General features: G+C 41.0%; 1 protein-coding gene across 3 annotated transcripts in view; it reads right to left on the bottom strand.

Moving 5' to 3' along the window:
* grik4 (glutamate receptor, ionotropic, kainate 4) overlaps positions 1-16,894 on the bottom strand; it is a 288,509-nt gene that overhangs the window by 69,515 nt on the left and 202,100 nt on the right. For 2 of the 3 annotated variants that reach the window (XM_034867139.1, XM_034867140.1), the window contains exons 6-8: positions 14,193-14,358; positions 6,514-6,692; positions 2,429-2,482 (exon numbers count right to left, since the gene is read on the bottom strand). In XM_034867139.1, the coding sequence (XP_034723030.1) occupies positions 2,429-2,482; positions 6,514-6,692; positions 14,193-14,358 (399 nt within the window). Of the gene's footprint in view, positions 1-2,428; positions 2,483-6,513; positions 6,693-7,768; positions 7,958-14,192; positions 14,359-16,894 lie in introns of those variants that run through there. The other variant, XM_034867141.1, reaches the window with a different exon arrangement.

Raw genomic sequence — 16,894 nt, 5'->3', positions numbered from 1 at the left:
GTATCTTCCTGATTTTTACTGTCCATATTCTAAAAAAAATTGGCACCCACTATAGCAGTTGCTAGATGGTAGAAATTCTTACACAGTGTAGCTTTAATCATGTAGCAAGATACAACTGATAACATGTTTCTATGCAAATAATGACTTGTGGTTAAGGTATGTTAGAGATTAGACAAAATGGAAAGATTACCGTCACAGTCAGAGGAAACCACTTTGACTGGTGTGTAAACTCCAGTCTAACTTAACTTTTTACATTGCTATGACCACAGCACATTACGCCCCTCTTTGGCACTGAATGTTCTAGGTTGTTGGAAGTCCTTTGAACAAATGGCCAAAGCTGTCATTTTTCTGGACAGGACAGTCTAAAAAAAAATGAGAGTGTACTTTAATAAGAAGATCAACAAGTGACCCAATGATTCAGTTTATTGTATTTCAAAGATCTACTATCAATGTTACAGTGAGTCTATAATGAACTGACTCTAAGAGAAAACTGATGAAACTTATTCCTATCTTCTTTTGTGTCTGGGGGATGAATGTAAATATGTGTGTGGTTAAGGTGATGAACAAGCAGCAGAGCCATTTAAAAAGACAATAAATAGGATGAATCACTTATTACAAAAACTAAGGAGACAGCAGCACTTCTAGATGTCCACTTATGGCTTCAGCCTTATGTCCCAGGTCACCGGGGGCTCACTGCCGACTATTTTAATGATGATAGCTAAAGCTATTAACACTGCCGTCACTGTGCAAGGCAGGATTTTAAGAAAATGGTGGTGATGGTATTGGGAGGGGGCATGTATGGTCATCATCTAGTATCTACAATGAATCAGTGTGCTATGCTGTGCCCTCCAGCAGACACCAGAGCAGAGTGACGAGGGAGTTGTAGACACTAAGAAAAAGCAATGACAAGAAGGTTAAAGAAAGGGAGAAGAGAAAAGAGCGATTCAAGTGGAGAAGTGACTATGTCAAGGGTTGTGGAGGAAAACATGAAGATGGCAGCAGCCCATTCTAAATGAGTCATAAATCAGCTTGATTTGAATCATCTCTACAGTGCTATTAGAGAAAAGTGTTTTGAACCTCATTAATTTCCATTAGGGAGCAGCTATCTGGTAAGTTTACTATTGCATTTAATTTTCTCCAAGCCGCAATATCTTTATAATCTTACAATAACTCTATCTGATCCCTTAGCTTCTAAATAATGTGTCTGAACACCATTACTCTCAAATTTTGGGTCAATCCCTTTACTTACGGCATGGACATGCACAGACATTTTGAGAGGCAGTACTCTTTTTAAACTTTACTGTCCCAGATTTGCATGCTAATGTTACCCCAGTACAACATAATATGTAAAACACTCTTAGTCTACAAAATATAATGAATGCAGTATTTATTAAACCAAATGACAGCTTTAAAGTCTAAAAAAGCACTTGCAACAAACGTTGCAGAGGTAACTTGTGTACTGAAGATAAAGCACTTAAGAAGTAGCTGTTAGATATTTCACTCATTAAGATTTTGCTTTGATCTTTACAAGGAAACCTTTCCTTTAGCTGCCTTTCTCATCTCATTCTCTGTCTTCCTCTGTCACCTCTCTTGAGGACTTGTCACTGTAAACAGTTTAACCAACCACAGTTGCCAATTAGCTTTAAACTGTGCACTCCACAATATGGCATGCAATGTGATTAAATCAGTTTGAAACTGATCCTGGCCATTACAGCACTGATGAAAAATCCCCTGAATGTTAAGGGTAATGTTAAGCTCACAGATGCAACAAACTTTGCTAATTAACTGAGCAATGAGAACCAATTTGAAAAAAAAACTTATACAGTATACTATAAGCTTAGTTTACAGGCAAACATGCACAACTTGATAACTGCTGTGTAAACCCCCTGCAAAATAATCTTAAGAAATGTATGTTGAGTTCATTCTTACAGAGTTCATTCTCCTTGTCAACTAATTCATTGATAGAATTGAATGTTGACTTGAGGGTGATGACTTCATCACCTATATAATGGTAACTTTGCAGGCTTTCCACGACCATAATTATAAGAAAAACTGCAGCAACAACAACAATAACAAGAACAACAATAGTACTTGTAGCAATTATAATAATACATTATTATGTATTTGTTTGGTCCAGAAATGCACTTTAACCAACAAGGGCAAAAAAGCAGTGACATGAGCCATTATAGCCAAAATACTCAGTATGTTTCTAATTTCCAGTCATATGCAGTGAGAGAGAAAATCGTCTATGCTATAATTAAGCTATGCTATAATTCCTCTGTCTTAGCTCTATCCATTCAATCATTCATTCAATCAAAGTAAACGATTTAATACACTGCAGGAGCACAGCATTGGACTACTGATGTACTCCTGCAGGTGTGAAATCTATATTGGCTCTAAATACCCACACCTTCTCCCGTTTCCTTACCAGAGAGGTGAAGATGTAAGTGTAGTAGACTGACAGCATCCCCAGCTCTGATGCCTGCAGAACAAAAGACAAGAGGGACAGAAGAGGGAAAGATCCATCAAAACAGAAAGATGGTTCAAAACAAAAGTTCAAGGATTGTAGTTTGAACAAAACCATGTTAAGATGGAGCTCAGAGTAATGGAGGAGGGCGGGGGTGAACGAAGAAAAAAAACAGAGAGAGTCAAGAATAAAGGGGCGGGGAGAGAGGTGAGAGATCAGCGATTCAGTGTAACTCAAGCTCCACTCCACAGCACACAGATCAAATCCACATCTTGATAAGACCAGACACATTCTTATCTGACAATGGCTCTCAATGGAGCAATTAATTTCTGAGGTGCATTAGTATGCTGCTCGACACTCTGTCTTTCAATTTGATCGAATCAAAGTCACAGTGAGGAGCAGTCGGGAAGGACAGGGTGAACTTTTCGTAGTTTCATTTTATTAAAGTCATTAGCGAACAAGAAAACCATCAAGCTATATGCTTCTGTTTAATCACGCTGCCATGCACATTATGATTAAAATCAATAAATATGAAGTTATATCGCATATATCAAACCAAATAGTTTCAAAGTAGTTTCTTATTATCCAAGAACATTGTTTAACACATAAGTGAGATGCTTGAATGAATTAACCCTCATGCCTCTTCTTAGACGCTACTCAGAGAGTATCTTCTCCACCTGGCTGCACGGAAATTTACATGTTTCGATAATAATTGGTTATAAACTAATATTATTCTAAGAATGTGAAGCATCAGTTATTAATAACAGTTATTTAGCTGTCACATCTTCAACAGTGTAACCTCTGTGTGGGCGTTTGTATGCCATTAGGAATACATGGCATTTAGTTGTTGAATGCTCATTTAATAGTGTTTTGCAGGGGCACAGGTAATAAAACAGGAAGACGTAGAAAGGCACCACTTGTGTAGCAAAAACATCTAACTACAAGTTTCATTATTACATTCTGAATGACCTCTCATGCCGGTGAGACTCAGTGTTCTCCTTTAAGTATAGTAAGAGCACTATTACTTTGAAACTGCTAACATGATGCCAATGCAGTTCAATTGTTATGTTTCAGGGAGATTGCTTGTTACCATCTGCCCCGGGGTTACACACAGTAAGTTAAAAGTGCTGTAGGTAGGATTGCAAAGAGCCAAGACTTAGCCCCCCCTTTTCTCTAAAGCCCAAAACGATCTCCTAAGCCCCTCCCCCCACAAGGGAGAATGAATGCATGTGCACTGGCAGTGATTGACATGCAGTTAGACACTGGCACCTGGCCCTGATTGGAGCATCTGAAGCTGTGGATTTTTGCAAATCACACTACAGGCTCTAGGTGGTTTTTTATATGACATGCTTCATGAAGTTCAACTGGAACACAGGGTCAGTTTCAGCAAATATCACTATACTGCATTGTCTTACCTACTGCATCTTTAAGCTAGCTAATGGCTCTAATTGGTGGAGAGTTTTCCCCTTTAACAGAGCTTTCCTGCGGCAAGTATTATTTCAAACACTGTATCTTGACCTTGGGTAGCCTGTGCCTTTAATACAAAGAAACTGACCTTATCACCTGAATTGCCTTATTTGTTGCCCACGTCCAAAATATGCAGCTGATGAAAAATATCCTTTGGTTTCCTTTAACTGCATTCCAAATAAGCTTCCCTGTTATTTCCCCCTTATTTTTTATTTCCTTGTTGTTCTACTGGAGCTTTAGGGCAGAATGCACATGGTTTGCATTGCCTCCATATACTGGGCTCACTGTCTATCCCACTCTAGTTCTGTATAGCTGTGCACAATAGAGGAAGGCTGACTGAATGAGATTACATTCAGAATGCTAACACTGCTGACCTAAACCCCTCTGAATGCTAAAACCTCAGAGAGTGAGACCTTTGTCTGACGAGGGTTTGATGTAAGATGTAAACAGACAAATAAGGGACAACGGACAATTCTGTCCCTTAAGACAAGCTGTGCACTCTTATCATCATCTGAGAATGGCATATATGCCGGCCCACAGCTTTGATACTTTGATACTAGGCACTCCACATGAGAGCCGGGACTGCCATCTGTCCACCACTTGCTGCAAGATTGTCTCTTGACAGACAGAGGGACAGACAGAGAGATGTGTAAAGGAGAGTGAGAGATGGGTGTCCAAGACCACACAAGGAGGGAGGTGTGAGGAAACAAAGTAAAATAGCCTTCTCTGGGGCAGAAAACAGAGAGTGACAAAGAGAGCAAGTCCGTATTGAAACGCTGGGAGATGGGGAAGCAAGAGAGAAAGAAAGACATCCCACTGCTCCCGCTGCTCTGTGGCCCAGGGTTGCCAGGGTTGCCATGGTGACTGGATGACCCCTGATGGTAGCATGAACACTCGATTGAGGTGAGAGATTGAGACTACTGTGGATCGAGAGGGAGAGTATAACAGAGAGAATGAGGGAGAAGCAAGGCAAACATCTCCCTCTCTGCTCCTTCCAACCCCCTTCTGTCTCCAGTTATTGTCACCTCCACTCCCGCCATCCATCCATCGTCTTCTACAAATAATGAGGTGTGTATTAATTACCAAGAGGACATATGCTGCTGCCAAACACCCTTGCTTCCTCAGCTCCCACAAACCACATAAGTCTCCCTTTCAGGAGAAACTCCAGCCTTATATCAAGGTTTTGATCACGTTTGTATGTGCCATTGGCGGAGTAATTACACACAGTTCATACTGTTACGCTAGTGACAGAAGTACCCTAACTAAAATTGTCAGTGAACATTATGGCTTAGCATATTACAATTTTAGTTATAATTCTCTATAAAAATATGTCATGGTAGTTTTTTGAAAGTTTGTTTAAATACACATCATAGCAAGTGTTAGAAAGCAAACAAAAGGCTTTCATTTAATAAATCCATCCTTACCCACATTAATCCACTTAACTGTTCAGAATTGTCACTTATGGAAGATGAATTATTAGTATACAACTTTGTGTAATGCTCTTATCCATATAAGTTAATGTAACAGTTTTGTTTGACAAGATTGATTGAACTGAGGAGACTGTAGACTCTGTAACCCTGTCTTTTAAAATCTGTGCCCACTGCCAAAAAGAAATTCACGTAATCTGTCTTCTGATTGAAGACAGTAAATGGATTATGATGGTGAAAAAAACATTTCCCTTTTATGCTCGGCACACTATCTGTGGGGAGATTACGACCTCTAACTTTGCAGGTCAAAACTAAAGACTTACCAATTTCTTCTTCCAGTTGAATAAATCATTCTCCACTTATATAATTATTTTCAGCTTTGAACATTTCTTGCCACTGGTGTTTTTCACCCGCTTTCTTTTGAGAAATACGAGAGTTAAAAAAATATGGATCTTGGGAATTTTGTAATGGTATAAAAAGGAACACGTCAACTTATTGAGACTTTAGCTCATTCACCATATCCCCCAGAGTTAGATAAGTCCATACATACCCTCTCATCTCCATGCGTGTCGTAACTCTGTCTGATGCACAACCACCGCTAGCCTATTTCCCAACAGTTCCTTAAGGTTACCGGCTCCACTAGCCTTCTGCTCCCGATACGTGACAAAATAACGCCAACATTTTCATATTCACATGTTGAACAAATAGTAAGCAGAAGTAGCAGTGCCTCGCCTTCTGAGAATATAGTTTCCCAGTATGTAAAAGGTTAGAAGATGGCTGTGTCTCAATCCTTGTGACCTTGTTATTTGTAAATGCTGAGAGTATACGAATCACAACATGTAAATATGAAAAAAATATAAATAGAAAAAAAAAATTGCGTTATTTTGTCACTTGTAGGGAATAATAGGCTAGTTGGAGCCGGTTACCGCCAGGATCTATGGTGAGCTAGGCTAGCGGTGGGGGCATCAGACAGAATTACAACATGCACGGAGATGATAAAGGTATGTCTAAACTTGTCTATCTCTTGGGGATACGGTGAATAAGCTAAAGTCCCAATAAGTTGTGTGTTCCTTTGAGCTAAGACTGTTGAAATGAAATAAAGCCAAGTTATCAGTGCATGAATAATACAGCTATCACATGAACCATACTAACCCGTTCCAAAATGATATGTGACATAGTGGCGTTGGCATCCACTATAATAGTGGCAGTCTTGTCGTCTCTTATCTCCTTCAGGAGAGGGGTCGGGTCATTGCTGTCGTCAAGCATGCGCACTGACAATGTCTCCTTGGAGATGAGGAACTGCCTCAGGAGCTGCTCCAGGTTCAGTAAGCCTGCCGGCAAGACACACACGCCCACACACAAAACACAAAAAACACATAAGAGGGTTACTTGTAATGAAGGGTAGAGTCTCCCAAGAATATTAAGTATTTTCTTATTTTTTTACAGTTGATAAACTACGGAGCCAAAAAGTAAAGGAAAGTCAAGTGCATTCGTGGCAGTTGATAGTGCAATGCAAAATAACTTAATATGCATACACTGTCCCCAAATACAAACATATTTGCCTCTTATTTGTTTTCTGCCACATTTGACAACAATTAATCCATAAAACATTTCCATGCAGAACAAGTGAGCTGATTACCTTAAATTACAATTATTGCAAAGCCATCAAAACACAAAGGGATGTTTTAGCAACTTCACTTGGACTCTATCCCATGGAAAAAGACCGTTTGACTCTTGTGAGAGAAGTAGGATTTACTAAGCACTTAGTATGGCCAACGCTTCCGGCAGCATTTTACCAGTCACTTTGCATCCATATGTTAGCACACCCTTGGACACATTTTCTATATATGAGTTCAAACTAATTTGTGAGGTGTAATGCAGTAAGAAAAACACAACCTAATGAGACAGAGTAGTAAACCACAGGATGTTGTTTTAGTTACATATGATACTTACATTGGCCTCACCTTGTAAATTTGGCAGATCTCATCAGACTCATATAACACTCCTTTTGGCAACAAGAGTCATATGAGAAGGACGTAACTTTGTGGAGAAGGTCTTGCATTAGCTGAGCCTCCACCTGCTATTACCATTATAAAGTAATAATGAAATGGCACTAGACTTTGGCGTCAACAGCTTCTTTATGTGATTTTTGCCATGGCAACTGCAGAGTAGTTAATCTCTCACCTAGAGACCAATTTTGTTGCAGCAATCTAAAGTTATCAAGCTGACTCCTTTAGCGACAATACTGCCCAAGTCACCAGCGTTCTGTCTAATAGCTTTTGTTATCATGGCTTAGCGTTTGACACTCTTTCAGTCAGTCTGTACGGCAGTATATCACTGTGCAAGTGAGTTTGTGTGTGTGTGTGTGTGTGTGTGTGTGTGTGTGTGTGTGTCTTCCTACCTGTACCTGGCTACCTGTGTCTGTACACTCATGAGACATCATTCCTGGCTGCTGCTCGCTTGCCTAGCTGTGTCTCCAAGCTGTCAGATCAGCTTCCTCTGTAGTATAACACTGAATAACTTTGATGATCTTGAAATAGCTTCTGCTAAACCACCATCCTTGCCTGCCTGCTGAATCTACCCTCTATGGCTTCTTGCTGCTTCATGTTCACATTACCCACTGTACTAGATGCAGCTGGCTAAACAGCACACACACATTTACACGCAAATAAGAGTGACACACACAGACAAAAAGCATATTTTCATCTTCTTTAAGTGTTCTGGCTGCACAGGGTTCCAAGGGAGTCAGACTCTTTTTCACCAGAGTGCTTTACAGCAGCCATGTTGCTCCTTCCCTGTTTGCTCTGGTGAACCAGTTTCAATCAAATGAAAAGCATGCAGCTGAACTAAAGACGTTGCTTCTTTAGTTAGACTTGTATAGGTCCCTGTGCAGAGAAATGTTCTGCATGTGTGAGTGCGTGTGTGTGTGTGTGTCTGTCTGTGAGTGTTATCCTGAAAAGTATGTGTCTCTTCTTTTACACATAAATTGAGGCGGTGTGTTTGTGTGTGTGTGAGTTTGTGTTTGTGTGGTCTTATTTAACTATATTTATGCGGTCAAATAACCAGGAGTCTAGTATAACTGTGGGGTCCCGACAGCTTTGTGGGACCAAAATGCTGGACCCCACAACTTTAAAGAATTTGTTTTAAAATTAGTTTTAGAATTAGGATATGGTTAGGGTGAGGGTAAGGGTTAAGGTTCGTTATTTAGTTGTAATGGTTAAGGTTAGGGTAAGGGGCTAGGGAATGCAATATGTCAATGACAGGTCCCCACAAAGATAGTGCCACAAAGCTGTGTGTGTGTGTGTGTGTGTGTGTAAGGCCTGGTACCTCTGTCTTTATGAGGACAAAGTTTAAGACCTTGAAATGGACTGTTTGAGGATTAAGACTTGGTTTTTAATCAAGATTATAACTAAGTGTAGGTTTTTTTGCATTTAAACTCTTTATAAAGTAAATTTATAAAAAGGAAGTATGCCATTTCTGTGCGGGATTAAAATTTGGCATAGACACACAAGAGTTTGACAGGACTCAATCCATGCATGTATGCGGTATTACGGTATTAACCTTTGCATGTTCCCCCCCGTGTCTGCGTGGGTTTTCCCCACCTTAAAAATATGTTCCACTCCCTCTCTACCAAGCTGATGTGTGGTGAGCATCTGGCACCGCAACGCTGCTGTGCATCACCCAGGTGGGTGCTACACATTGGTGGTGTTAGAGAGAAGTCCTCCCCGCTAAAGCGCTATCTAATGTAATAAATTATTATCATTATTAATATTAATTATCTCAGGTTCATTTGCACTATTGTGTGTACTATTTAACAGCCTAAAAACTGATATTGAAGGCTGTATAACAAATGCAGAATGGACAAAAATCACTGATTCGATCAACAGTGTTGCCGTAGTAAATCAGACTCTATATGAAGTTTATTTAATTGACATACAGTGTGTATGCTATAGTCCTAATAGTAAAATACAGGCTTATATTGCAATCACTTAGGCCTACATGTCGGTGTACCTATATTTAAATAAACACACGGTAGCAGAGTTTATGCAATGTCTTTTATTTCACACGTGTTTTTTCCATGAGTCAGAGCCAGGCGACCGTAAAAGCATGATCCTCGCACCCCTGTGCTGTCGGACAATGGCAGAAAGAAATTGTTCACTTGTGGCCATTAAAGGGGCGCTATGCAGTTTTGGCCATTTCTTTGCTCTTTGCTCGCAGGTTTCTCTGTAGACCCCCCCCCCCCCCCCCCCCCCCCCCCCCCCCCACAGCTTCAGAATAGATATTTGGCAGCTCCTATGTTTACTTTCGTCAGACTCCTCGCTTGGTCAGTCCGCCATTTCCTCTTTCTTTGTTCCTCCGACAATGCCTTCCTTGCTTTCTGCTTTTTTTTTGCCAGCTCAGCCATAACAATAGTGTGAAAAACTCCGTCACTACCTTGTCAGCTGGTTCCTTAATGGACGTATGTGTGCAGTGCCGAGAAGCAACTCAATTAATTGCGAGACCTGATATCACGCAATACTTCCTGACTTCCTACTTTGGCCGGTGGCTCGCTGGACCAAAGTTGCTAGTTTTTTATTTCTGCTCACAGGCGCTAGGGGGAAGCGAGACGGAAAAAATATTGCTGCGTTTCAGGGGCATCACCATCACCTCAAGAGCAGTTCCATAGTGTAAAACCATTGGCAAAAACGTGGATTGTGTCAACCAAGTGCACAATGAAGTAGTGAAGAACACTACCTCTCTCAGGTGCATAGATAAATACCTTTCACATACTTTCACCACAGGGTTCCTGCAATGACACACGCAAGCACGCACGCACGCACGCACGCACACATGCTCGCACGCTCACGCACACGCACACACACACCCACACACACACACAAACACACACACACACACACACACACACACACACACACACAGAAGCAGTAATGCCAACACACAGAGGCAGCAACAGTTTAAAAACATTAACCTGAAAATGTTAAACAGCAGCTGAATATGAAGTCTGACAGGTGTAGATGAATAATGATGTGTAATGAAACCTTCGGTCACAAACCTTAACACAGACCCAAAAGCTCTGATGTCAGCTGCACATTATGATGACTTTTCATTTAGCCTTGAGCAAAGAGTAAGTAACCTAATTTCATGTCTTTGCCACCGTTGGGGGCGTCACTTACACACATAATGCTATGCTCAGGATCATGTGTCAATACATCCAAATTTTGTCTGAGCATATTTCCCTTCTAATTAACCAAACTAACCATAAAAGTACAACCATCGACACTGTGTACAATCCACATGTCACACTGTGGAGGTGCTGATCTAATGTGCTCCAAATAATCATTCATGTTCTCTCTGCAAACACAACACTGGAAACCACAAATTACTTATCCTCCAGAAAGCTTCATTTGTAGGCTTTACAGCTTGAGTGTGATATTACTGTGTGACAAGTGGAAGTGCTCACTTGCAAAAACAACCATGGTCGATACCTTGAGCAAATGGCAAAAAGTCAAAGATTGCAGAGTTTAGGTGAACCTGTTATGTTGAAAAAATATTCCCCATAAAGTGTGTCACAAGGGACAATTCTATTTGAAAGGTCTCCGGCTTTTTATTTTGCCTCAAAAGGACAGATTGCAGTCAAATAAATTTTTGGAGGAGGGGGTGTGTGGAATGAAAGCTCCAAGCTGGCTTTTAACAAAGTGGGTTTCAATCACTTAAATGTTCACTTTGGAGACTGAAAAAAACAGCAGACAAAAAACATCACATCTGTGTGGACTGATGAGGGAATATTCCTCAAATTAATACATGACACAAACATAAATGCCATACATTTCACACATACAATAATTATAAGCTTTGCATTTTACTTTAGCAAAAATAATTACGGCCCGTTTGCACCTACTGTATCTTCACTCACTCTCCACAAATCCAAAACGCCATTTAACTGAGTCAAATAATTTAAAAAAAGCAGAAGTTTAAAGCCACCCGCCGTCTATTCAATGAGAAGCTTTTATCATCCCCATCTCTTTGACTACTGACATTGATGCCTTCCACATCAGGATCATTAGTAGAAACAGCATAATTACAATTAACATAGTCATCAAGACCATCCCCTGCAATTACCATGTTCCCATCATTTTACAGCTCAATATATAGTCCTTTTTACAAGTCATTGAGCTGTAACCTACACTTGACTAACGCTGATTACAGGTTGGTGATGGTAATACATAGAAACTACTACATAGAAATGTGGAGAGACAGCAGGTAAGCCCTTGAAATACAGAATTGTAATTTACTAGATAACATGAGCATGCAATCATCACCAGAAATAGCCACATTTGCATGAGGCTAGTTATAGTGCAAACTTGTAGTAAACAACAAGTAGTGAAGTTTTCTACTGTAGCTGGAGGGGAATGGTGCCGTAAGTTAAGATCTTGCTACAACTGTTCCTATCAAAGGTGGAAAAATGCCCTGCAAGCATTTGAGGCCTACTGTTTTGTTGAACTTTGAAATCTGTACGCTCACTGCAGTTCCAGTTAATTTTGTAGTTCAAGTGATGTTCTCTTTCGGCTGCAACTGACAGCTGCACCAATCTCTTCACTAATGAAAGTGCACTTCTGCAGCACACTGTGTGTGTGTGAGAGCAGAAACAGCATGCATGTGAATGTGTGTGTTTCGCAAAGTGAACGTGTGTGCATGCAGAGGAGTGTGTCTCTTTTCATTTACCAAAGGCCGCAGCCACAAAACATGTGGGGCCACCCAGCAGGTCCATAAATGTAGTGTGGGCCAGAGTTACAGTGTTGCTGATGATGCTTCTGCATACACTGCCTTCGATGGTGGAGGTTATGCTAGATTAATGTCCGTCCTGATGTGCGCCGTGCCTTTGGGCACAGCTCCACCTCCACTCCAGCCTCCTCAGCCATGGCTGGAAAATATTCATGTATTGGCCACGCTCTATTAGGCTGTCACTGGCTTGGGTGATTAATGAGACCGGCACATGTGGACGAGCCACCGACAGGTGGCTACCAACCGACCAACTGATTGTGTGAGCTGCCGGGGAGGGGCGGGGCTGGGCAGACCAGAGCCAAAGTCGAATGGGTGTCAGCTGATGCTATTGCTGAACACAGATCGTTGACACACACACACACACACACACACACACACACACACACACACACAGGCATGCTGCCATTTGCTGCATTTTCCATTGAATGAGTGAGGGTCACATGAGAGGGTGCAATCACTACAGCTGCATTATTTCCTGGACTGTCTACCTCTTATTGACAATGTATAATTCCAGTGTGGTTACCCCCTACCCTCTCCTCACCCAAACATTACATTTCACCTCTGATACCTCCTCTCCTCTCCTATCTACCCCTCATTTCCCCTTATTTCATTTCGTTCTTTTCATTTCATTTAATTTCCTTTTCCCACAGAATGAGAACCAACCTGCACACCCACACAGCCCAAGGGAAGAGGAAAAGTAATGTTAAAATGAGTTTCTTTAACCAAACTCGCCAATATTAAAGTCAGAGGGTGCCTAAAAGGTTCACTTGTTATCAGTATTCTTGCCAGAGCTGTGTTAATCAATTCTCAGTGGAATAAATGTCACAGAAACAGGATGTGAGCCCTGAATTGGAAGAATGACTGACAGGTACAAGAACACCTACAACTAATGACATATTTTTGACCCTTGCAGTTATAATCGGTTAGGTAGTGGGGTTGGGTTGAACTACGATAAGACATAAAGTATTTCCTTTTAGTTTAATTAATTATTTTCCAATTTCTGCATAATCAAATGCTATCTTTGGCAAATTGTATAAAAGCAAGTGAAAATAGGTTTGAAGAAAGAAGCACTACATTTACATTCATTTACTGACTTTGTGTAAAAAGCTCTAAAAACACACACGTTTTGGTATAATACACAAAACTTAAAAAGGTGTGAATGAAAAGAGATTCCAAAGTAAAGACCAAGAGACAGTAAAAAGGCAGAAGATCAGAGAATTGAGATATGCGGGGTGGGCGGTACACAGTGGCTCATTGCCATCTCTCGGATGTCTGACACATGGTTGCTGTCTCAAGCCTATTTCCTTTGTTCAAAGCCTTGTGCTGATTAGGAAAAAGGTTAGTGGGTGCTACTCTGGGTCACCGTGCCTTTGTCTAGGGAGTTGTAATTACTGCTTGGTGGACTGCAAGAGGGTGGGAACGGGCCATGATTTAATCTTCCACTCTATTTACGAAAATAACTTCCCTTGAGGAGGTTTTCAAGCTTTTTTAAGGTCAGTCTGTTTAGTATCTTTAGAATCTAACAAGTGCCTTTAACAAGGAGGCGGTCAAATCACTGGTGGATACAGCTGCAAACTCCATCCTAAGTCCTTTTTGTCTGTTACAGATGTGTTTTGATCATCAGCAGGCTGTGTTTTAAGAGTGCACACAGTCTTGCAGACATTACACTCAGATGGAAGGTTGAATACCGACTATCCATGACACAGTGTACCATGCTATATTATTATTGTAATTGGACTAGAATGATTGTATTGGATTCCGCAGTAGATTTATTTTAGGATGCAGACATTGTGACGTTGCTGTAAGGGAGTTTCAGCTGTGGATTGCAGCAGCTGCTTCAGAAGGGAGCGTGTCACAGGGTGAGATGTTGGTAAGCAACGCATCTGGTGTCAGAACACAGTCGGCATGCATGCGAGAGGCTTATGTGTGCTAAGACGTGTTCAAGTATAGCAGATATTAAACAAAAATGTTTGCACTTTGTTGGCAGATTCTCCCCAGGTGTGCATGGGTGTGTATTTTGTGGTATAGGGTGTGAAAGATGTACTCACAGTCAGCCTGTGCACAGATGAGGCAGGCGGTGGTGCTGTTAAAGAAGGTGAGAAGGCCAGCCACAGCCAGGCTGATGTCGGTGTTGGTTGGCCTCAGGTCCAGAGTGGTGAACCGGGGGAACTGAACCTTCAAAATGTCCTCTGGAGCCACCTTGACATAGGGCACCTGCACAGAGAGGCTGATGTCAGACTGCCAGCATTTTAATCATTTGCAGATGATTGACATCTTGCATTCATGGTAATGTTTAAATTCTGCAGACAGGAAAACTGTGAAAGAGATCATAACAATAGAAGCTGTGAGTTGGAACTGCTGGATAAAAATTGTAGAATACAAGCAAACAGCCAGAAGAAAGAATAGCTCTGTAGAAATCGGTTTATTCTATAATAATAAATTACAAGCGAGGATAACCCAAAGGTCTGTGGCAATGTGCATCTAAAGTACAGATATTTTCAGTGACTGAAGCTCATGTAGAGTACAAGAATAGATCTAAAAACTCATTTTTGTTCCACCCACATGAACAAGCCCTGGTTACAGAATTATTCAGTATAGCAACCCAAGATGAAATACTGCACACACACACAAGCCGGGGCGGGGCGGGGCTGGGCAAACCAGACCCAAAGTCGAATGTGTGTCAGCTGATGCTATTGCTGAACACAGCTCGTTGACACACACACACACACACACAAACACACACACAATATAGTAAAGCATTTGTAACCAGAAAACTGAGAAGCCATCATTAGTGATGTTACTACAATGACCAAACACATTTTCTGTTCATTCCACTCAGCTTGAAAAGTCAAATCTATCTAAAACAATCTTTTAAGCACTGCTCCATATATCGTTATTGGTAGAATTGGCTTGGTACTCCAGCACATTAAATAAATTGGTTACTGCTAAGTTCTGACTAACTTGAGGGTAGTTGCATCCTTTTCAGGTCAACAGACTTTGACTATCAAACATATACTTAAAGCAACACTAGAGAACTTTTTGAAACTTAAAATAACGTTTCCAAAATTATTTCAGTGTTTCTTAAACTCGTAACAGGCTGAACGGCACTTCTACATTCACTTTGTAGCTCTCTACCGGCTATAACCGCACAGATTGGTAGCGGATCTGTAGTTCCAATCAGACATAAAGGGACAATTCCACTTCCAAAAAAAGTTATCTAGTTTTGCTTTCAATAAGTAAATAAAGGTAGAATATTTATTCATTTCTGTTATATCATTTGTGGTCATTGCCCGACTGAATGAAGGTCATGATATTCCATTGCTGGGCCATAAACATGCATGTGTGTGGAGGGTCATTGTCCTGCTGCATTCTCCTAAAATCTGGGAACTGTTTGTAAAAGATGTTAAATTTTTTAACACCACTCTCCCAATATGGATGTGAAAAACCTCAAACATTCTTAAAACTCAAAATAAGCATCTTAAACTCAATGGAATATCCAGCTGGACTAGTTCCAACAACAGAAAATGTATTAAACTCCAAAAAAATAGACTGTCCTATATTTCTGAAAACATCCTCACATGCTCAATAATAAACAATACATTTAAAAATGAAATGACACTGAATATATTAAACTGGGGAAAATAACACATTTAAGAGCAGAAACAAATGTAATAAGGCATGTGTTTTCCCAGTAGTCAGAGCAAAGATCAGATACAAGGACTAAGTAAAAGAAAGCCAGCCAAGCCCTCTGTAAGGATCAATAAAAACACAATTCCTCTATCCGAGACCCATTGTGAGGAATACAATCTTCAGTGAGATTGATTGCCGTGCTTTCACAGCATAGATTTGCTATAGCTATATAAATATATGTATTAGCCGCCCCTAATGAATTTATCATACCACCCCCACTGCACTAACAGGTATGTCTAGCGCTGGCTGTCACAGGGGAGGTTAACTACACTGCAACTAACCTTGCAGTCTTTAATGTTCCCTAAAGAAAAGTAACAGAGCCACCTAAAAATGTGCTGAACTTCAGGAAAATCATACATTAAATTCCTCTCAATTCAAATACATCTATCTATTTAACCTCCAATGAAATCCATCTCTGCTAAAGCTCTTTACGTGATGATGTGAATGGATACATGCTGCCAGGACTTACAGTGAGGCCTGGGAGGAAAACATCGAGGAGAGAATGAGTGTGGCAGGTGTTGGGTTGGTCAGCTGCCAAGGCATTGCAGTAGAGCGCAGTGGGGCTTGAAGGGGATGCAGGAGGGCATGCTGGGTCCAAAAAGAGGCACAGGGAAGGGAGACTCTTTATCATGGCAGATTGCCTGTCTGTAAGGTTCCCAGCTCCCATACATTGCATTCCCCCTCATCCACATATCCCCTCGATTGGTTTACCATCCCTGCCCATCAGGGTGTAATGGAGTCCCTGGGTGTCTGGATGGATGGAGGTATGGCCACTACTGACAGCGCCTGCTGGAGAGCCATTCAGTCCTCTCAGGTCCTAAAACCCGGGTAATAGTTGTTCACCACACTGGGGAAATGTTCCCCTTCTTCAGGTGTGGCCTTCATCTTCCCTATCGCATTTGTACAATTTCTCACTAGCTTTTTCTCATTTCTGTCAATTTTTTCTCCTGTTTCTCTGCATATCCCGGGTTGCTTACTCTTTTTTCCTCCACTTTTCCCCGTTTACCATGCGTTCTTCTCTTCCTTTTCAACACAGCAGACTGGTGCTACCCGACCCCTT

This window comes from Etheostoma cragini, chromosome 3, assembly GCF_013103735.1.
Source record: "Etheostoma cragini isolate CJK2018 chromosome 3, CSU_Ecrag_1.0, whole genome shotgun sequence".
Taxonomy (NCBI): Eukaryota; Metazoa; Chordata; class Actinopteri; order Perciformes; family Percidae; genus Etheostoma; species Etheostoma cragini.
Note: the sequence above shows the minus strand (reverse complement) of the source record. Positions and strands in the feature narration are given on the sequence as shown.